At 40.4% G+C, this 16,675-nt stretch overlaps 1 protein-coding gene across 1 annotated transcript in view; it reads right to left on the reverse strand.

Moving 5' to 3' along the window:
• Window positions 1-2,760: 2,760 nt before the first annotated feature.
• The window catches only part of ENTHD1 (ENTH domain containing 1), an 86,472-nt gene continuing 72,557 nt past the window's right edge, over window positions 2,761-16,675 (reverse strand). The window contains exons 5-6 of the mRNA XM_059081069.2: window positions 15,810-16,205; window positions 2,761-3,365 (exon numbers count right to left, since the gene is read on the reverse strand). Of these exons, the coding sequence (XP_058937052.1) occupies window positions 2,761-3,365; window positions 15,810-16,205 (1,001 nt within the window). The remainder of the gene's footprint in view (window positions 3,366-15,809; window positions 16,206-16,675) is intronic.

Consider the following 16,675-nt stretch of genomic DNA (forward strand, 5'->3'; position numbering starts at 1 on the left):
GGAGCCTGTGCTCCGCAACGGGAGAGGCCACAACAGTGAGAGGCCCGCGCACCACAAAAAAAAAAAAAAAATTGTGGATTGCAGCTATGTAAAGGAAAATGTATAGCCTTAAATGCATGTATTAAGCCATTCTTAATAGTTCCTATCAAGAATACTTTCTAGTTTACTTACTATTCTTACTAGTAAGAATTCTATACTAGTTTGCTTGCCATTCCTAGTAACAAAGATATGCTTGAAAATATCTGCAAGAAACACAGACCTATGAAAAGCAATAAAGCAGATTTTAAAAGAACCAAGTAGAATTCTAGAAATGAAAAATACAATAACTCAATTAAAAACCCGCTGGGAAGATTGAACAACAGATTAGACATAGCTGAAGAGAGAATTAGTTAACTGGAAGGTAGGTTGGGAAATAATTACCCTGATTCATGCAACAGGTATGCTGAAGTATTCTGTTGTGAAGTGTCATGATATCTGAAACTTACTTTCAAAGGGCTCAGCAAAACATGTTTTTGTGTGTGTCTACCTAGATAATGTGTATACAGACATACATGTGTTTAGCAACAAAGGGAGATAAAGCAAACATGACAACATGTTAAAATTGGTGAATCTGAATAAAGACTATATGGATGTGCAATGTACAACTGTACACTGAACATTTTTATAAACTATTCTATTCTAAAATTTTAAAATGGTAAATTAGCAAAATGGTAACACTTACAATAGCATAAAAATATCAAGAACAAAGAATTAGGTCTTTAAAGAAGAAACAGAAGCCCTCTGTGGGGGAAACAATGAGCCTATCGAAAAACATTCGGAGAACATTTATATGGACATAGAGATATACCATGTTCATGGATTAGAAGATTAAATTTTAAAAAATTCCCCCAAATTGATTAATAGACTTAATGCAACTTTGTTCAAAATCTAATAGGGCTTTGGAAAGAACTTGACAAGATGATTCTGTAATGCATATGGAAGACAAAAGGGCCAAGAATAGAAAAACCTTCTTAGATTCCAAACACTACACACTGTATTTTTTTTGTATCTACCTCAGTGGTGGCTCTTTCTCAGCTCCTTCATTAGTTCCCCAACTTCTTCCTGATCTCATGTTAGAATGCCCCAGGGCTCAGGCCTTCAGCTCTTTTCCACTATCACACTGACTCCTTTGGTCATTTCATCCAGTCTCATAGCTCTAAATAAAAATCAACTACTAACTCTCAGCCTCCATTCCAATCTAGACCTGTCTCTCAAACTCACTCTCATATCCAACTGTTTACTTGATATCTTTAATTGGTTATCTAATAGACATCTGATATTTAACAAAATGGATGCCTCAATTTTTGTTCTGTCTTTCCTCATCTCAGTTGATGGCAACTTCATCCTGAATTTTAGTTGCTTAGTCCAATACCTTGTGTTCATCTTTGACTCCTCTCTTTCTCTCATATATTTTATCCAACCCATCAGCAAATCCCTAAACGAATCACTTCTCACTTTCCTTTACTATGCACACCCTTGTTTGAGCCACATCAGCTCTTACCTGGCTAACTTCAACAGCCTTCTGATTGGCTTACCTGTCTCATCCCATGTCCCCACACTAACAGTCCCCTCTAGTTCTTAACCGAGTTTGCAGGATGAAAATCAGTTTTGATTTGGGAGTGGCACCCAGGACATTAGAATACTTTTTAAATGTCTCATACTTCTTCAAAATTATCAGATAGTATTTTACCCTTTGGTTAGTAATTGTTGAAACTGAGTGACAGGTACATGGAGCCCTTTACACTATTCTTTCAAATAAATATGACATAAAACAAACAGAAGCTTCTCTGGTGACTCTACTACTTTTTTTTTTTTTGGCTGCACTGCTTGGCATGAGGAATCTGAGTTCCCTGGCCACTTCCCCTGCAGTGGAAGCACGCAGTCTTAACCACTGGACTGCCAGGGAAGTCCTCTGGTGACTCTAATCTGCAGCAGGATTGAGAAACAATGGTCTGTAATCCCCAAACCAGAGCATTTTCCCTATAAATAATTGAGACATTTCTACCTGAAAGGCAGTCTTAAAGAATTTAAAAGATACATGTAAGATGAAAAATACCAAATTTATTTTCCAAAAAGGAAGAAAAAGAGTACACATTTAAATTCACTTTGCAATATATACATTAACAACAACAACAACAAACCAACCGTTCCATGTCCTACTTGTCTCAACTTAACTCTCAACCAACGGTGGCATTCGCAAGAAGGGAAAGATTTTTCTGGCCCTTGGTTTGCAGAACCTGAAACTTGACATGAGAACATGTGAAATGTATACTCCAGACTCAGTTCTCCTAAATCAAGGCAAAGGTTTGTTAACAATGAATCTCCATACAGATGGAAAATGAAGGGTTTCTTACTACCAATTTATCCAAAAGCTCTAGAATAGTCATTTGCAGTTTGAAGTCCGACCACAACTTTCACTAGTGCTCAATGTATTTTGAGGTAAAGTACAGAACGTGGAAAAATGAAATTCTCTTCAGTTTCAAATGAACTAATATCTAAACCTGAAAATATTATCAAAGGTGATTCTTTGTCTCTGTAAAAAATAAACCACCCAAATGAATTTATTGGTTTAAAATATACTTGTTTAATAAACCTGACAAGGAAAAATCAAACCAACAACCCTATTTTTGCCATAGTAATGAGAATCTATAAAAGGTTAATTTCTTAGTCCCTGGGAAGTGACACCACATTAGTTCTATTAAAAAATGGCTATTGAGATTGTTAGACTCGATGTGAGCCCCCCTCAGAATACTGGGGAAACTGCAGAGACTTGTTTATTTGTGGACTATTCCCACTCATGCTTACCAGGTGGCTGTTGATGACATTAAGTTCTTGTATCACCATGCTCAGATCTTCATGTAATTTAACTATTGCATTTTTCACCTCCCCTAGAAGAACGTTAGTGGAATCATTTGTTTCAGGCTCCCTAGGCAGGTCTTTGGTTGCCTGAAAACTAGAACAGGACATAGAGGTGAAATGGTCTACATTTTGGGTGGAAAATGCTACCCAATTACTGCTAGAAATAGGACTTGTCTTCTTTTTGGCAGAATCAGAGTCGTCTGGAAGAATTTCCAGTAGGTTGAGGTGGTCACTTTCCTCTTTATCAGAGGACAGTGGGCCCCTAGGAGCAAAAAGGTGATGAACCCTGGCTGTCTTATCTTTATCTTTAACAGAGGCAGAAGAAGATTGTTGATGGGACAAAGTCCAGAAAGAAGGTCCGGCCAAAATTGGGGGTGAGAGATGAACAGACTTCTCTGGAGAGGCTGAATCAGGAGATGACACGGATAAAGTAGAAAAGGAGGATGCTCCCTCAGCGGCAGTTGGAACTAAAACGTATAAATGACAGACAAAGATTAGGCAACATACAAATGACAGTAACAGCTAAAATAATTTTACAGTGTAAAATCCTATCTGGTCTCAAATAAATTACTTAGAATTTTATATGTTAAATAGTCATAATAAGCCCAAATAAACCCAAAGCAGGAAATAGAGAAAAGCTAAAGATGTGTTATATATCAGTAATACCATGGAAATGAAACTAAAATAGAAATATCAATATTCATCTTGACTCTCAAACCTTGCCGAATATATTTTTACACTACACTTATCAGAGAGAGCAGAAAAGTAAAGTATTACACGGTATTCCACTCACTGCCAGCATTTTAAGTTGACATTTAAAGTAGAAAGTGTGAGAAACCTGTAACTTAGATTCCTTCATTTTTTTTTTGACAGAAAATATTATGGCAAAATGAACAAGCAACTACAAGTACCCCACAGTTATAAAACTAGTCTTTTTCTCTTAATGGTCAAATATAGTCAAGACTGAGTCCAACCCATCTGAGATCCAGGACACTTCAGCACATGCATATAATTTTTTTTTTTCCACCAAGAAACTGTAAGTAAAATAAAAAGCACTCTAAGCCTATTTTCCATAAAATTAAAAATCTGATAATGTTTTAAACTTCCCTTCAGGCAAAAACATACTAAATCTCTTCTTTCACACTTCATTCTAAAGCATTATTCCCCAAACTGTTCTGGGGAACACTGTGCTCCTCAAGATGTAAAAAGATGTTTTGTGAGAACAGGGCTTCAAAGTGAAGACTAGCCAATTGCACACTGGGCCTCCCATTAGGAGATTAACAATGTCCGTTAGCATATTTAAGGTTCTGAGAAATCAACAGTACAGCTGACCCTTGAACAACATGGGGGTTAGGGGCGCTGGCCCTCTGCACATTTGAAAATCCCTGTATAACTTTACAGTTGGCCCTCCATATCCGAGGTTCTGAATCAGCAGATTCAATCAACCTCAGATCCTGTAGTAAACAAATAAACAATAAACACTGTACTACATGTTTATTGAAAAAAATCATGTATAAGTTAGACCCTGCAGTTCAAACCCATGTTGTTCAAAGGCCACCTGTAATTTATTCAAGTGTTTTCCAAACTTTCTTGGGCACAGAACTTTTTCTTGTCTCCTTGGAATGTCTATTTACATTCACTTATGTCTTAGGTGGTAAAAATCGGCAAATTCCAGTGCTGAAGTCTTTGTAACTGACTCTGGGCTTGTTACTTAAGAAACAGAACAAACTTATTCACTATAAGTCATAGAAGAGGGGAATTAATGCTTACCATTTGGCACTTATCTTTCTATATTAATTTTATTTATTTTCCTTATTCATGTCCATCTAAACTAGATTGGACCTCCTGTAAAAAATGTGGCCAGGGCAGGCAGCTTCTATTTTCTGCTTCAAAGCTCTCTGAGGCCTATCCCCAGTTCTCAGAAAAGAATTCCAATCACAAAACTTTTGGGGGGTGAAATGAATATTCTCATCTGATGCAGCAGCAGGACACAAAAAGGAAAGGAGGAACTTCATTAACACACGGTCAAGACAGGACAAGCACACTTAAGAATCTAGGTCAGGCCTATCCAGACATTCTATCCTTGGATTAAAAAGAGGGTATGTGGTAATGGGCATGCCAATGACGAAAGGCTCGGCGTATTTGTGTTCTGAGTCACACAGGGAGACTCTGAGATCCACTCACAGCTGCCATCTGACATGTCCCTTCGCCATCCTCCTGTTTTCTATATCCCAAGTCTTTCTCTTTCTTGGTCTACTCTCGTGCTGGAGTAGCACGTTCTCCAGTAGTTCACTGAAAAAGGATGCACGAGAAGTAAATATTTGAGAACTCGCATGTCTGAAAATGTCCATGTTCTACTTTTAGGCTTAATGACATTTGGTTAGGTAAAAAATTCTGGGTCAGAAATCCTTTCAGAATTGTGAAGGCAAAATGACACTGTCTTCTTGCTTCCAGTATTGCTGCTCTGGAGTGGGAGCCATTCCATTCATTGTATATAACTGTATGTAACGGTTTTATCTCTGAAGTTTCATAGAATTTCCTCTTTGTCCGCCGTGTTTGGAGGCTTCTCTGTGTGCCTCAAGGGTGACTTTTTTTATTCACTGAGGTCAACTGAAAGTCAACTGACTTTTAATCAGGAACTCATTTCCTTCAGCTTTAGAAAGTTTTCTTTACCGCTTTAATAATTTATTTTCTCTTCTTTTCTCTGTATTCTTTTTCTGAACCTCTAACTAGTGCAGGTGTTAGATCTTCTGGACTAGTCCTCTAATCTTAATTTTCTCTCCCATCTTCCCTACCTTTGTCTCTGTGCTCTACTTCCTCAGAGAGTTCTGTCAGCTTTAGCTTTCAATCCTACCACTGAGTTGTTAATTTCTGCTATTGTATTTTTAACTTCCAAGAGCTATTTTTTGGGCGTTCTCAGAGATTCTTTTGGTATCACCCTGTTTTTGTTTCATGGGTGAAACATATTCTCTTATCCCTTGTTTCAATGTTCCATGTTAGAAGTTTCTTTCAGATGTCTGGAACACCTTGCTGTCTGCTTATGATTAAGAATGAAAAATTACCAAGTTGACTGGAAGCTCTGAGTGTAATTGTGAGACTTGACAACACTGAGCTTCAGTGTATAGTCATTTGAGTGGGTCATCTGTTGGGGAACCACGAGTGTCAGTATCTCTGGTTCTTTCCTCTGAGGGCTATAGGTTCCTGTGAGAACAGTTTCTCTCTCCTGCCTAGAAGGTAAAGACCTGGCTCCCAGTGTGCTGGGAGTCTAGCAGGGAAAGGGGACAGGGTGCTCAGCATTCAGCATTTGGTTTGCATATGGTCACTTAATCCTGTAGTGGTTGTTATAGGCCCTGCACACTCAACTCTACCTAGCATCTCTCATTTCAGAGACCCTCCACCTACCTTCTCCAGTACACAAATCTCCAGACTTCTGCCGGAGGTTGTGACAGTGGGTGAATATTCAGGGCAGTTGTTCATCTGTTTAGCAAGGAGGAAAAGTCTAAGGATTTAAATGCTTTTCCAATAGCTATTTTCTAATTCTCTTTATTTAGCACCACACTCCAATAACAACATGTGGAGTAGGCTTTATAACCCCATTTATTTTATTTTATTTTAAAATTTATTTATTTATTTATTTATAATTTTTTTTTGGCTGCGTTGGGTCCCTGTTGCTGCGTGCGGGCGCTCTCTAGTTGCGGCGAGCAGGGGCCACTCCTTGCTGCGGTGTGCAGGCTTCTCATTGCGGTGGCTTCTCTTGTTGCAGAGCATGGGCTCCAGGCTTGCAGGCTTTAGGAGTTGTGGCACGTGGGCTCAACAGCAGTGGCTCTCGGACTCCAGAGCGCAGGCTCGGCAGTTGTGGCACACGGGCTCAGCTGCTCTGTGGCACGTGGGATCTTCCCGGACCAGGGCTCAAACCTGTGTCCCCTGCATTGGCAGGCAGATGCTTAACCACTGCACCACCAGCGAAGTCCCTATTAACCCCATTTAAAACATGAGGCAAAGGAATCTCAAAGAGGCAAAGAAACTTTCCCAAGATCACAGGACTAAAAAGGGGCAGAGATGAGACTCGAATTCTAGTCTCTGAGGTTAAACCATATAATCTAACCCACTACGCTCTAAGTCCACACCATTCTACTATATTATAATTAATTTTACAGTATTAGAGAATTATGTTAAATTCTGGATATAATAGAATTGAGAAGGCAGGCACCCAGGATGGTGAGGGAACATGACAACCATTCCTTATATAAAGATATATAAGGAATGGTTGATGGATATGCAAATCTTTATTCAAAAAGGGATAGGAGGACAAAGGGTAAGAGGCTATATTTGGTTATTGGAAAATAGTCACAAAATTTTAGTAATATTTATCTCCCCTTTCTAATATTGTGCACAAGTTGGAACTGGGGTTAACAGGTGAAAGTAATAGGAAAAGAGATTTCAGCCCAATTTAAAAAAGAAAACTTTTTAATAGTCATGGTTTTCCACACATGAAATGAGCTGCTTTGGGAAGTGGTGAGTTTCTTGATACACGTGGAGCTCATGCACGGAGTGAATGACCGTTTGGCAGGAATGTCTCAGGCAAGATCAACGCATCATGTGACCAAACTATATATCCTTGGTGAGATTCTAAGATTCTAGGAGCCAAAACACCTATGTTAAGAGTACTAAGAAACTATTCTAGAAATAATTCACTCTGGTCAGGAAGAATGATTTCATAAGGAACATTTAAGAAGGCCAGGAAGAAAATAATATTTGAGTCAAATATTAATATAACATTATATATGTAAAGATAACACAGTTATGACAGTCATACATGTATGACATGATGAATATCTGGTATTCCACTTTATGTGTCGTGTTTCTCAGAGTGTGGTTCCTGAACCAGGAGCAGCAGCAGCATCACCTGGTTATTTGTTAGAGATGAACTTCTTGGGCCCCACCCCGGACCAACTGAATCAGACACTTGGGGGGATGGATTGGGCTCAGGAAACGGGGTTTTCACAAACCTGTGTTTCTGTTGCATGCTCCGGTTGGAGAATCACTGCTTTTTACTGTATGCCCACGCTTCTGCTTTGTAGCTACAACTGCTGAGTAAATAGCTTCTCACTGTTTACAGTTCTGCAGCTTTGATTCATAGGCTACAGGATGCTTTTGCTCATGAAAAGCCACTTCATCTCTAATTGCTGCAGGCCAATTTACTCTTGTTTCCAAACACGCTGCAGCTGTACCAGACACTGCACACTGCACTTCAGGGTGCATCTCCCTGCCTGTTCAGTGACCCTTCTCTGGCTCACTGAGGAGGTTATTTGTTAACAAGCATCCTCTTCATACAGCCCACCCCCCAGAGCTGAAATGCAGAGAATATTGCGAATACGCTGTAGTAAATGGCTGGTTGTAAAACTCTCACTGTGCGATACATGCATGCTAATGAATGTTGCACTCACTTGAATACAGCACTGACAAAATTATTCCAAATGCTGATGCGTTATCTCTAACTTTTTATACTCATGAATAACATTGGGTCTGTTAATTATCATATTACAATTTTAAACTTAAAAAGCATATGGAAGTAACTGGGCTGCAAAAATAAGATGACAAATACACTTCTGGAAATATTTTAAAACTCTCTTTAGCAGTAAATGGAAATTTTTCTGTTAGCAGCAGGTCTTTGGTCAACTAAACAGTTCACTGTACAACAGAGGGATTTTTTTTTTTTCATTCTCCAATTCATCTCTTTCAGTCTTCCTCACTGATATATAATGGCTGTCAAGTTACCTACACACATGAACTAAACTATTCTGATTTTGTTCTATGGTTAAAAAAATGAGACATTTACAAAAATCTTCACAACAGAATTATTCATAACAGCCCAAAAGTGGAAACAACTCAAGTGTCCATCAACTGATGAAGGGATAAATAAAATGTGTTTATCTATACACTGGAATATTATTCAGCCATAAAAAGGAATGAAGTACTGATTTATGTTACAACATGGAGAAACCTTGAAAACATGATGCTCAGTGAAAGAAATCAGTCACAGAAGGCCACATATTGCATGACTCCATCATATGAAATGTCCAGAATAGACAAATCCAGAGAGACAGAAAGTAGATAGTGGTTGCCAGGGGCTGGGGTGAGGGGGACTGGGAGGGAACGCTCATGTGTACAGGACTTTTTTAAAAAAATTAATTGATTGATTGATTTTTTGGCTGTGTTGGGTCTTCGTTGTTGCTCCTGGGCTTTCTCTAGTTGCAGCAAGCGGGGCTACTCTTTGTTGCCGTGTGCGGGCTTCTCATCATGGTGGCTTCTCTTGTTGCAGAGCACGGGCTCTAGGCGTGCGGGCTTCAGTAGTTGTGGCATGAGGGCTCAGTAGATGTGGCTCATGGGCTCTAGAGCGCAGACTCAGGAGTTGTGGCGCACGGGCTTAGTTGCTCCGTGGCATGTGGGATATTCCCGGACCAGGGCTCAAACCCATGTGGCCTGCCTTGGAAGGTGATTCTTAACCACTGTGCCACCAGGGAAGTCCCTGTACAGGACTTTTGAGGGTCATGGAAACGTTCTGGAATCAGTAGTGATGGCTGTACAACTCTAAGAATATACTGAAAACCACTAAATTGTCCACTTTAAAACGGTGCATTTTATGGTACATGAATTAGATCTCAATTTTTTTAATGTAATATTTGAAATTTTATTTTTAATGCCATTATTATAAATAAGCTACACAAAGGAACCAGATTTAGGAGTAACCCAGGGAAATGCTAATAAGTCTGCCTCATTATAAGTGATTATAAATCACTTATGCTACATCTGTATTAGGAAAATTGGATTACTGGATTAAAGGTGAGTTTACTCACTTACCCATGAAGTATAAGTTTGGTCCACTAAATTAAAAACATCAAATCGGTGTGTCTTTTTGTCTGTACAAAAGCAGGCGGGGGCTGCACAGCTGGAAGAGCGGTCGGGGCCGTGTCTGGGGGACAGGGAGCACCTGTGCTGTGACTCCCCCGGCAGGTGATAAGACTCCCCTCTCCCTTCACTGCTCTGCTCTGCGCGGTGCTTCTGAATCAGCCTGAGCAGTAGCTCAGAGTTAGCTGAAATGGTCTGCAGAACTGTTTTCTATCATTTTCCCCATTTCTTAGGGAAATTGTTAATTGTTCTAGCTCTGAAGGCTTTTATAGCCCCAAAGAAAGAGGTATGGTTAATGAGTCTTTTGTGTGTGTGTCATGTTTGGTTTCTTTCCCCAGCAAAGGTGAACTGAAAAACAGCTACAAAGACCAACTACTGCTGAAATTCAGAGTAAGAAAATGGGACCGATGAGACAGAAAGAAAGGACGGAGCCAGGGAGAATGCTCACAACTATCCCAACATGAGAAGGTACAGATTTTTTTTTCCTCCCCCAAATTAGAACGTAAAATCCCGTGCGTCTAACACACTTACCCTAACTGTGGCTTACGAGACTATAACGACAGCTGCCTGCCACCAGATCTGGCCTCTAAGTACTTACTAGCTCCTTCCTTTTTAGCGGGCATGATAAACTAACGACCTAAAACAATAGTTTGAGCTCCAAATAGGGGAGCAGCAGGAATGGGCTGCTCTAGGAACAGTTATTTATCATCAAAGGGTCAAAGGAGGTCGCTGCAGCAAATCCATCCCTCTCATTCCGTAGAGATACTAAAGTGTATTAGGTGGCTGCCCCAGACAGCCTCCCTGATATTTGCGAACTGCTAAAATATGAGTGTGCAAGTATTTTTTAATTTGTCCAGCTCATTATCTCCAAAGAGTTTATAACATCAGACCTGGGTCCTTCATGTAAACAAATATTTCTTAAAAGAAAACCAGGAAATAGGTAATGTCTTCTTTATCCTCCATCATCTGAGACTAGCCATCCATCCTAGCCTCATCATTTCTTGAATTCCTCAACCACAATGACCTCCAGCCATTCCTCTGGGTATTCCCTAGAATATGCCATCACTCACAACTGCCCTACTCTGAAATCTTGTTTTCCAAGATTACTTTTCTTCCCAATTACTTCCAGCCTTTAAGATTCCTTTTACATTCCTTTTAATACATCTACACTTTGGCCTCATTGAGACAATAGATGCGACGATCCTTCTATTTTCTATCAGTGCCTCCTGGTTCTGGCTCCTTTCTTGTCCAGTCTAGAATCCCAGGATCCATCACTTCAGCCATTTTCTAGCTACCCCCTTGCCAACACATCTTCTGCCTTACCTGCTACTAATTCCTAATTCAGGAGTCAGCAAACCTTTTATATAAAGGACCAGAGGGTAAATCTTTTAGGCTTTGTGGTACATACAGTCTCTGTTTGAACTACTCAGCTCTGCTGATGTAGCACAAAAGCAGCCAAAGACAATATGCGAGCTGAGTAGTGTGGCTGTTTTCCAATAAAACTTTATTTACAAAAATAGGCTGTGGACCAAGAGGCTGCAGTTCCCCAATCCCTGTCCGAATCCTATTTCAATTTCAATATCTACCTTTTCCATTCCTACCCCTGGGATGCTCAGCACTACAGGAGAAAAGCACAGGCAGCTGCAAATCTGGACTACAAATTCCTACTCCTCTGTCTTCTCAGTGTCTTATCAGCCCCCTCGTCCATGCTCTAGATTGGCCGTTCTAAATCTCCAGTCTCTTCACAGGCCTTTTAGCACTCCAAACCCTCAGGCTCAGTAGGTGACCTCAGACAATAAGATACTGAGGCCATGACACATAGAGTGTGGCCCATGAAGGCTCAACGCATTTAAATTATTAAAAACAACAAAACCCTCCCCTCACATCTGGTACAGCCTTTCTCCTCTTTCCTTACAGGCCCGTAGACTGAGGTGACTCTCCTTCTGGTCTGGATTCTAGTCTGTCTTCCCCACATCATGCTCCATCTTGGGATCTCTCCCCCTCCCTCACCCACCGGCTCTTGTCTCCTTTCTCTCACCTCGAATCCTTTCCTATAACAGCCTCTGTGTTCCACGTGGCTGTGCCATCATGACTTCTGTCCTATAGATGGAGATACTGACATGCAGAGAGGTCAAGGGCCTTGCCTAAGGTCACACAATTAGTGGTTGAGCTGAGATTATGAACCCTGGCAGTCTGACTCCAGAACCTGTGTCATTAACAACTATGCAATTCAGCCATCCTTTGTGCTATGTTGTGATGTAATTACATTTACATAAGTTTTAAAACCCAAAATACAGTATTAAAATTTTTTGCTTTAAACAGTTGTATGTTACTTTTCAAGTTAGAATTAAAAATAAAATATATAGTATTTTGTATTTACCCACATATTTATAATTTCCAGTGTTCTTTTTTTTTTCCACGAGTCACTGGGGTCTTCCCTTACACATACAGTTTAGCAGTCAGTCAAGGATTAGGGCAGAGTTTATAAATGGAATCTGAGACTCCATCTGAGTCTCCCTCCCTTTCAGGGTTTCCCTCATAAATTTTCAGCTTCTCTGCTAGTGCTGAACTCTCTCTTCTGACATCTCAGGCCATGTGAACTGAACAGTACCCTCAAGGTATTAATTTCAGTTACTATATTTTTCAGCTTTGGAATTCATGAATTCACTTGATTCTTTTTTTATATAGTATTCTATTCTGATGAAATTTCCCATCTTTTCTTCTGTTTTCTTGATTATATTAATCATAATTATTTTAAAGTACCTATCTTATAACTTCAGTATCTCGATTATTTGTGAGTCTCTTTCTGTTGTCTGTTTTCTCCTGTATTCCCGGTCATTTGTTCATTGCCTGGTATGCCTGGTAATTTTTTGTTGAATGCCAAACATTATGCATGAAAAATTGTAGCAGTTCTCAAGAAAGGATTTCATTGTCTTCCAGACACTTTGCTCTAGTTAAAGTTGGGTTTCAGCATTTGGGAGGGCTGTTCTATTTCTGGCTTGTCCTTACTCCTACAGTGTACTTCTGATGCTTAAGGTGTAGCCTGTTAGAGAGCCTAGCTGAAAGCACAGAGTATTTACCAGAGCCCCTACAATTTGGCGTATCCTGAACTCCAACCTCTGTCTCTTAGTGCCACAAGATTATGAGAATCTCTGATTAGCTCGTCAGCCTCTTCCCATTTAGGTTGGCTAAACGGGTTGGCTGCTCCCCATTTCATTTCTCGGCATCTTATTCAGAACGTGAGCAGTTTAGCAGCAGGCAAATGTAACAGTAAGAAATTACACAAAGACTTATGGACTTTTTCTCTGTGATTCCCTCCCCTCTGGAATATTGGCCCCTTGAGTCCATGACACCTTGGAAGTCCCAAACTCCAACCCTACCTCCCAAGCTCAGTGAGACTGTGGAAAGCACAGACCTCTAATTTTCCCTCAGCTTCTATCATCTTGCTCTGCTAATAAGCAAATGATGCAAGCGGGGAAAACTGAGGTGAATGTGGGACCAACTAAATGTGAACTAGTTTCCTACTCTTCTCACATCACTTCTGACACCAAACGTGTGGGTTTCCCACACGAAGGATTTCTCCTGTGCTCTGTGGACACCCAACTGGGTGTCTTACAATTTAATTCAGTTCTGACACTAACTACCCAGAGTTAGTGCTGACCCCAGAGATTAAGGGCTTAAACCCTCAAGACTGCTCCCCATTTCAGATGCCAATTGCAAGTTCAGGCCGCCTCTATTTCTGATCTGTTGACTATAAATTGAAGGATCCCATGGTCCCCTCCTTGGGTTTGATAATTTGCTAGAATGGCTCACAAAACTCAGGAACATGCTTTACTTACTATTACTGGTTTATAAAGCAACAGCCAATTGGAAAAAATGCATAGGGCAAGGTATGGGATAGGGGCACAGAGCTGCCATGACTTCTCCAGGTGTGCCTTCCTCTCAGAACCTTTATGTGTTCCCCAACCAGGAAGCACTCTAAACCCCGTTGTTTAGGGTTTTTATAGAAGTTCCAATACGTAGGCATGATTGACCAAATCATTGGCCCCTGATGATTAACTCAGCATCCACCCCCTCTCCTCTCCCCACAGGTCAGGGGTGGGCTTGAAAGGGCTTATTATGAATAACAAAAGATGCTCCTCTCTCTCCTCTTTCTCAGGAAATTACAAGGGTTTCAGGAGTTCTGTGCCAGGAATCAGTGATGAAGACCAAATATATATTTCTTATTATATCACAATATCACAATCCTTTTTCCTAGGATCCTGACCCATCATGTGTTTTCTACCTTGGTTGTTTTACGATGACTTCTAATAGTTTTCCAGCTTTAACCAGTATTTTTGGTGGAGGATTAGACTAATGCTATCTACTTCATTTTAAGTAGGGGAAGAAGTCTTCCTTGTTAACTGGTTTTAGAGGAACTTCTTGCTAATTTTTATAATTTAATGTACTTGGTACACAAGCAGTGACCACAGTTTATTTTCGATTTTCTTTTTGTGGTATTTGTGAAAGAAATGCATCAAAATAACAACTTCCCAGGGGACAGCCATGCACATAAACTAACATGGCCATCATAACCAGTACTAATTGGGTTCTCCATCAGCAGTCTCAGCAGAAAAGTTGATCTGGTGACAAAACTAAGAGTTAGTCTTATTTTTAGGCTACTCAGTTCAAAAAAATTCTGGAAAGAGCAGTACGAAGAGTCTTTTGTTATTCACTGACCTTACTAGCACCAAGATAAATTTCTTTAACCTCAACATTTTGGCTTCCATTGTTTGTATTTCTATTGTACTTCTGACCTGAATTTGAGGCAGTTTAAAAGATTTATATTAAAAACTTTATATTTATATGAGTTAATTAGCATTATCATATATAAGAATCAATAAACTACTTAGTCTTTGAAAAATGCACCAGCAAACAAGTTATTCTTTTACTAATTAACTTTACAGAAGAAAGTGTAATTATAAAAATGTAGGATTTAATATCTGATGGCCAACGACCTGGAATCTCAACTGGCTTTATCCTTTATCATCCAGTCTAAAGAATACTGCAACCCTCTTAATGTTTTGTAAGACAGAAAAGGGAAGAGATTCTCCCACCTGTTTTTGGAATCAGTACACAACTCTTTTAAAAAAGGGAAAACACGGGCTTCCCTGGTGGCGCAGTGGTTGAGAGTCTGCCTGCCGATGCGGGGGACACAGGTTCGTGCCCCGGTCCGGGAAGATCCCACGTGCCGCGGAGCAGCTAAGCCCGTGAGCCATGGCCGCTGAGCCTGCGCATGCGGAGCCTGTGCTCCGCAACAGGAGAGGCCACAACAGTGAGAGGCCCGTGTACCGCAAAAAAAAAAAAAAAAAAAAAAAAAAGGGAAAACACACACACATATGCATGTGTTCCCATATCTATTATAAATATATTATATACATGGGTGGGTGGGTGTGTATACATACCGATGTACATACTAAACAATTTTTTTCATATAGTTTTTTAATAATTGGCCTAAATGTTTAACAGGAAGCTTTTCTTTTGTTTGTTAGTTTGTTTGTTTTTGCGGTACGCGGGCCTCTCACTGTTGTGGCCTCTTCCGTTGAGGAGCGCAGGCTCCGGACGCGCAGGCTCAGCGGCCATGGCTCACGGGCCCAGCCGCTCCGCTGCATGTGGGATCTTCCCGGACCGGGGCACGAACCCGTGTCCCCCGCATCGGCAGGCGGACTCTCAACCACCGCACCACCAGGGAAGCCCAGAAGCTCTTCTTTAATGCCAGTTCTTTCTAATTTGTTCTGCATCAAAACTGTTCAGAACGTGTGCTTCAATCAAGCACTTGTAACCCACAAAGATGAACTGCTATTAGCCCTTTAATTAAGGGGGACTTTCCAAGCTCCGGTACCTCTCTTAATACCAATGGATGGAGAGTAAAAAGAGGGAACAAAGACAGGAGAGAGAAAGCAGAGAAAAGTAAAGGAAGAGCACTTGCAAAGAGGTTGGTGGTTTGCTTTCCGTAGACTCACCCCACGCGGTCAAGGCCTTGAGCTTTTCATCCTCCGTGTGAACCAGGCCGGATCCCGTTCGTCTCTCACGCTCCTTACTGATCACAGTCTCTTTCACTGGCTCAAATGTTTTGAACGAGGGAGAGACACAGAGTGTCTCCACAGAGCCCTGGTTATAGAAAGTAGAATCCGACTTTGATACCCTTAAAGTAGGGCTGATGATCTCTTCTTTACTAGATGGCGAAAATGCTGGTAAGGGTGTCAATGTTTCAAAACTTTTTGCAGCTGGTTGCTTTTCTAGAGACGTTTGCAAAGGGTTTTCTATTACAGTATTTGTAATGGTACTGTCTGATTTCTTGTCGAAACTCACATTTGTCTGCAGAGATGGGCTTTTTTCTGAGGGAACAGGCACAGCATCTGTGAAGTAACAAATAAGAGCTGTAAACAAAAAATAAAACTGAAAATACTCTATTTCAAATTTACTGCATTTTTAATAATTGGATTTTTTTTATGCCATAACAGAAATCTCTCCTATTTAGTCGTTTCTACTTTCTTACTATGTTTCTATTCTGTCTATATAAAGTATACCCAAGCTATAATTGATGCACTAGTCATTTGGTGGCTGTCTTCTCTCTCTCTCCTCACTGAAGCCAAGTCAAGGAAAGCTTCAAATAACTCGTCTTTAAATATTTCTCCCTTCACCCACTTATCTGTCTCTGAAACCACTATATTTTTAGTGCCTTCAAACTTTCATCTCTTACAAGATAAACTAGAGAAAATATGCCACATCATACTGGTCTAGCCTTACAGAACCCCCAGCTACAAAGAAGCCTTTTTCCCCAGAAATAAAGAATGTCTTCCCACCCCAGTGTCTATACAAAGCCCGT

Source organism: Kogia breviceps, chromosome 12 (genome assembly GCF_026419965.1).
Source record: "Kogia breviceps isolate mKogBre1 chromosome 12, mKogBre1 haplotype 1, whole genome shotgun sequence".
NCBI lineage: Eukaryota > Metazoa > Chordata > Mammalia > Artiodactyla > Physeteridae > Kogia > Kogia breviceps.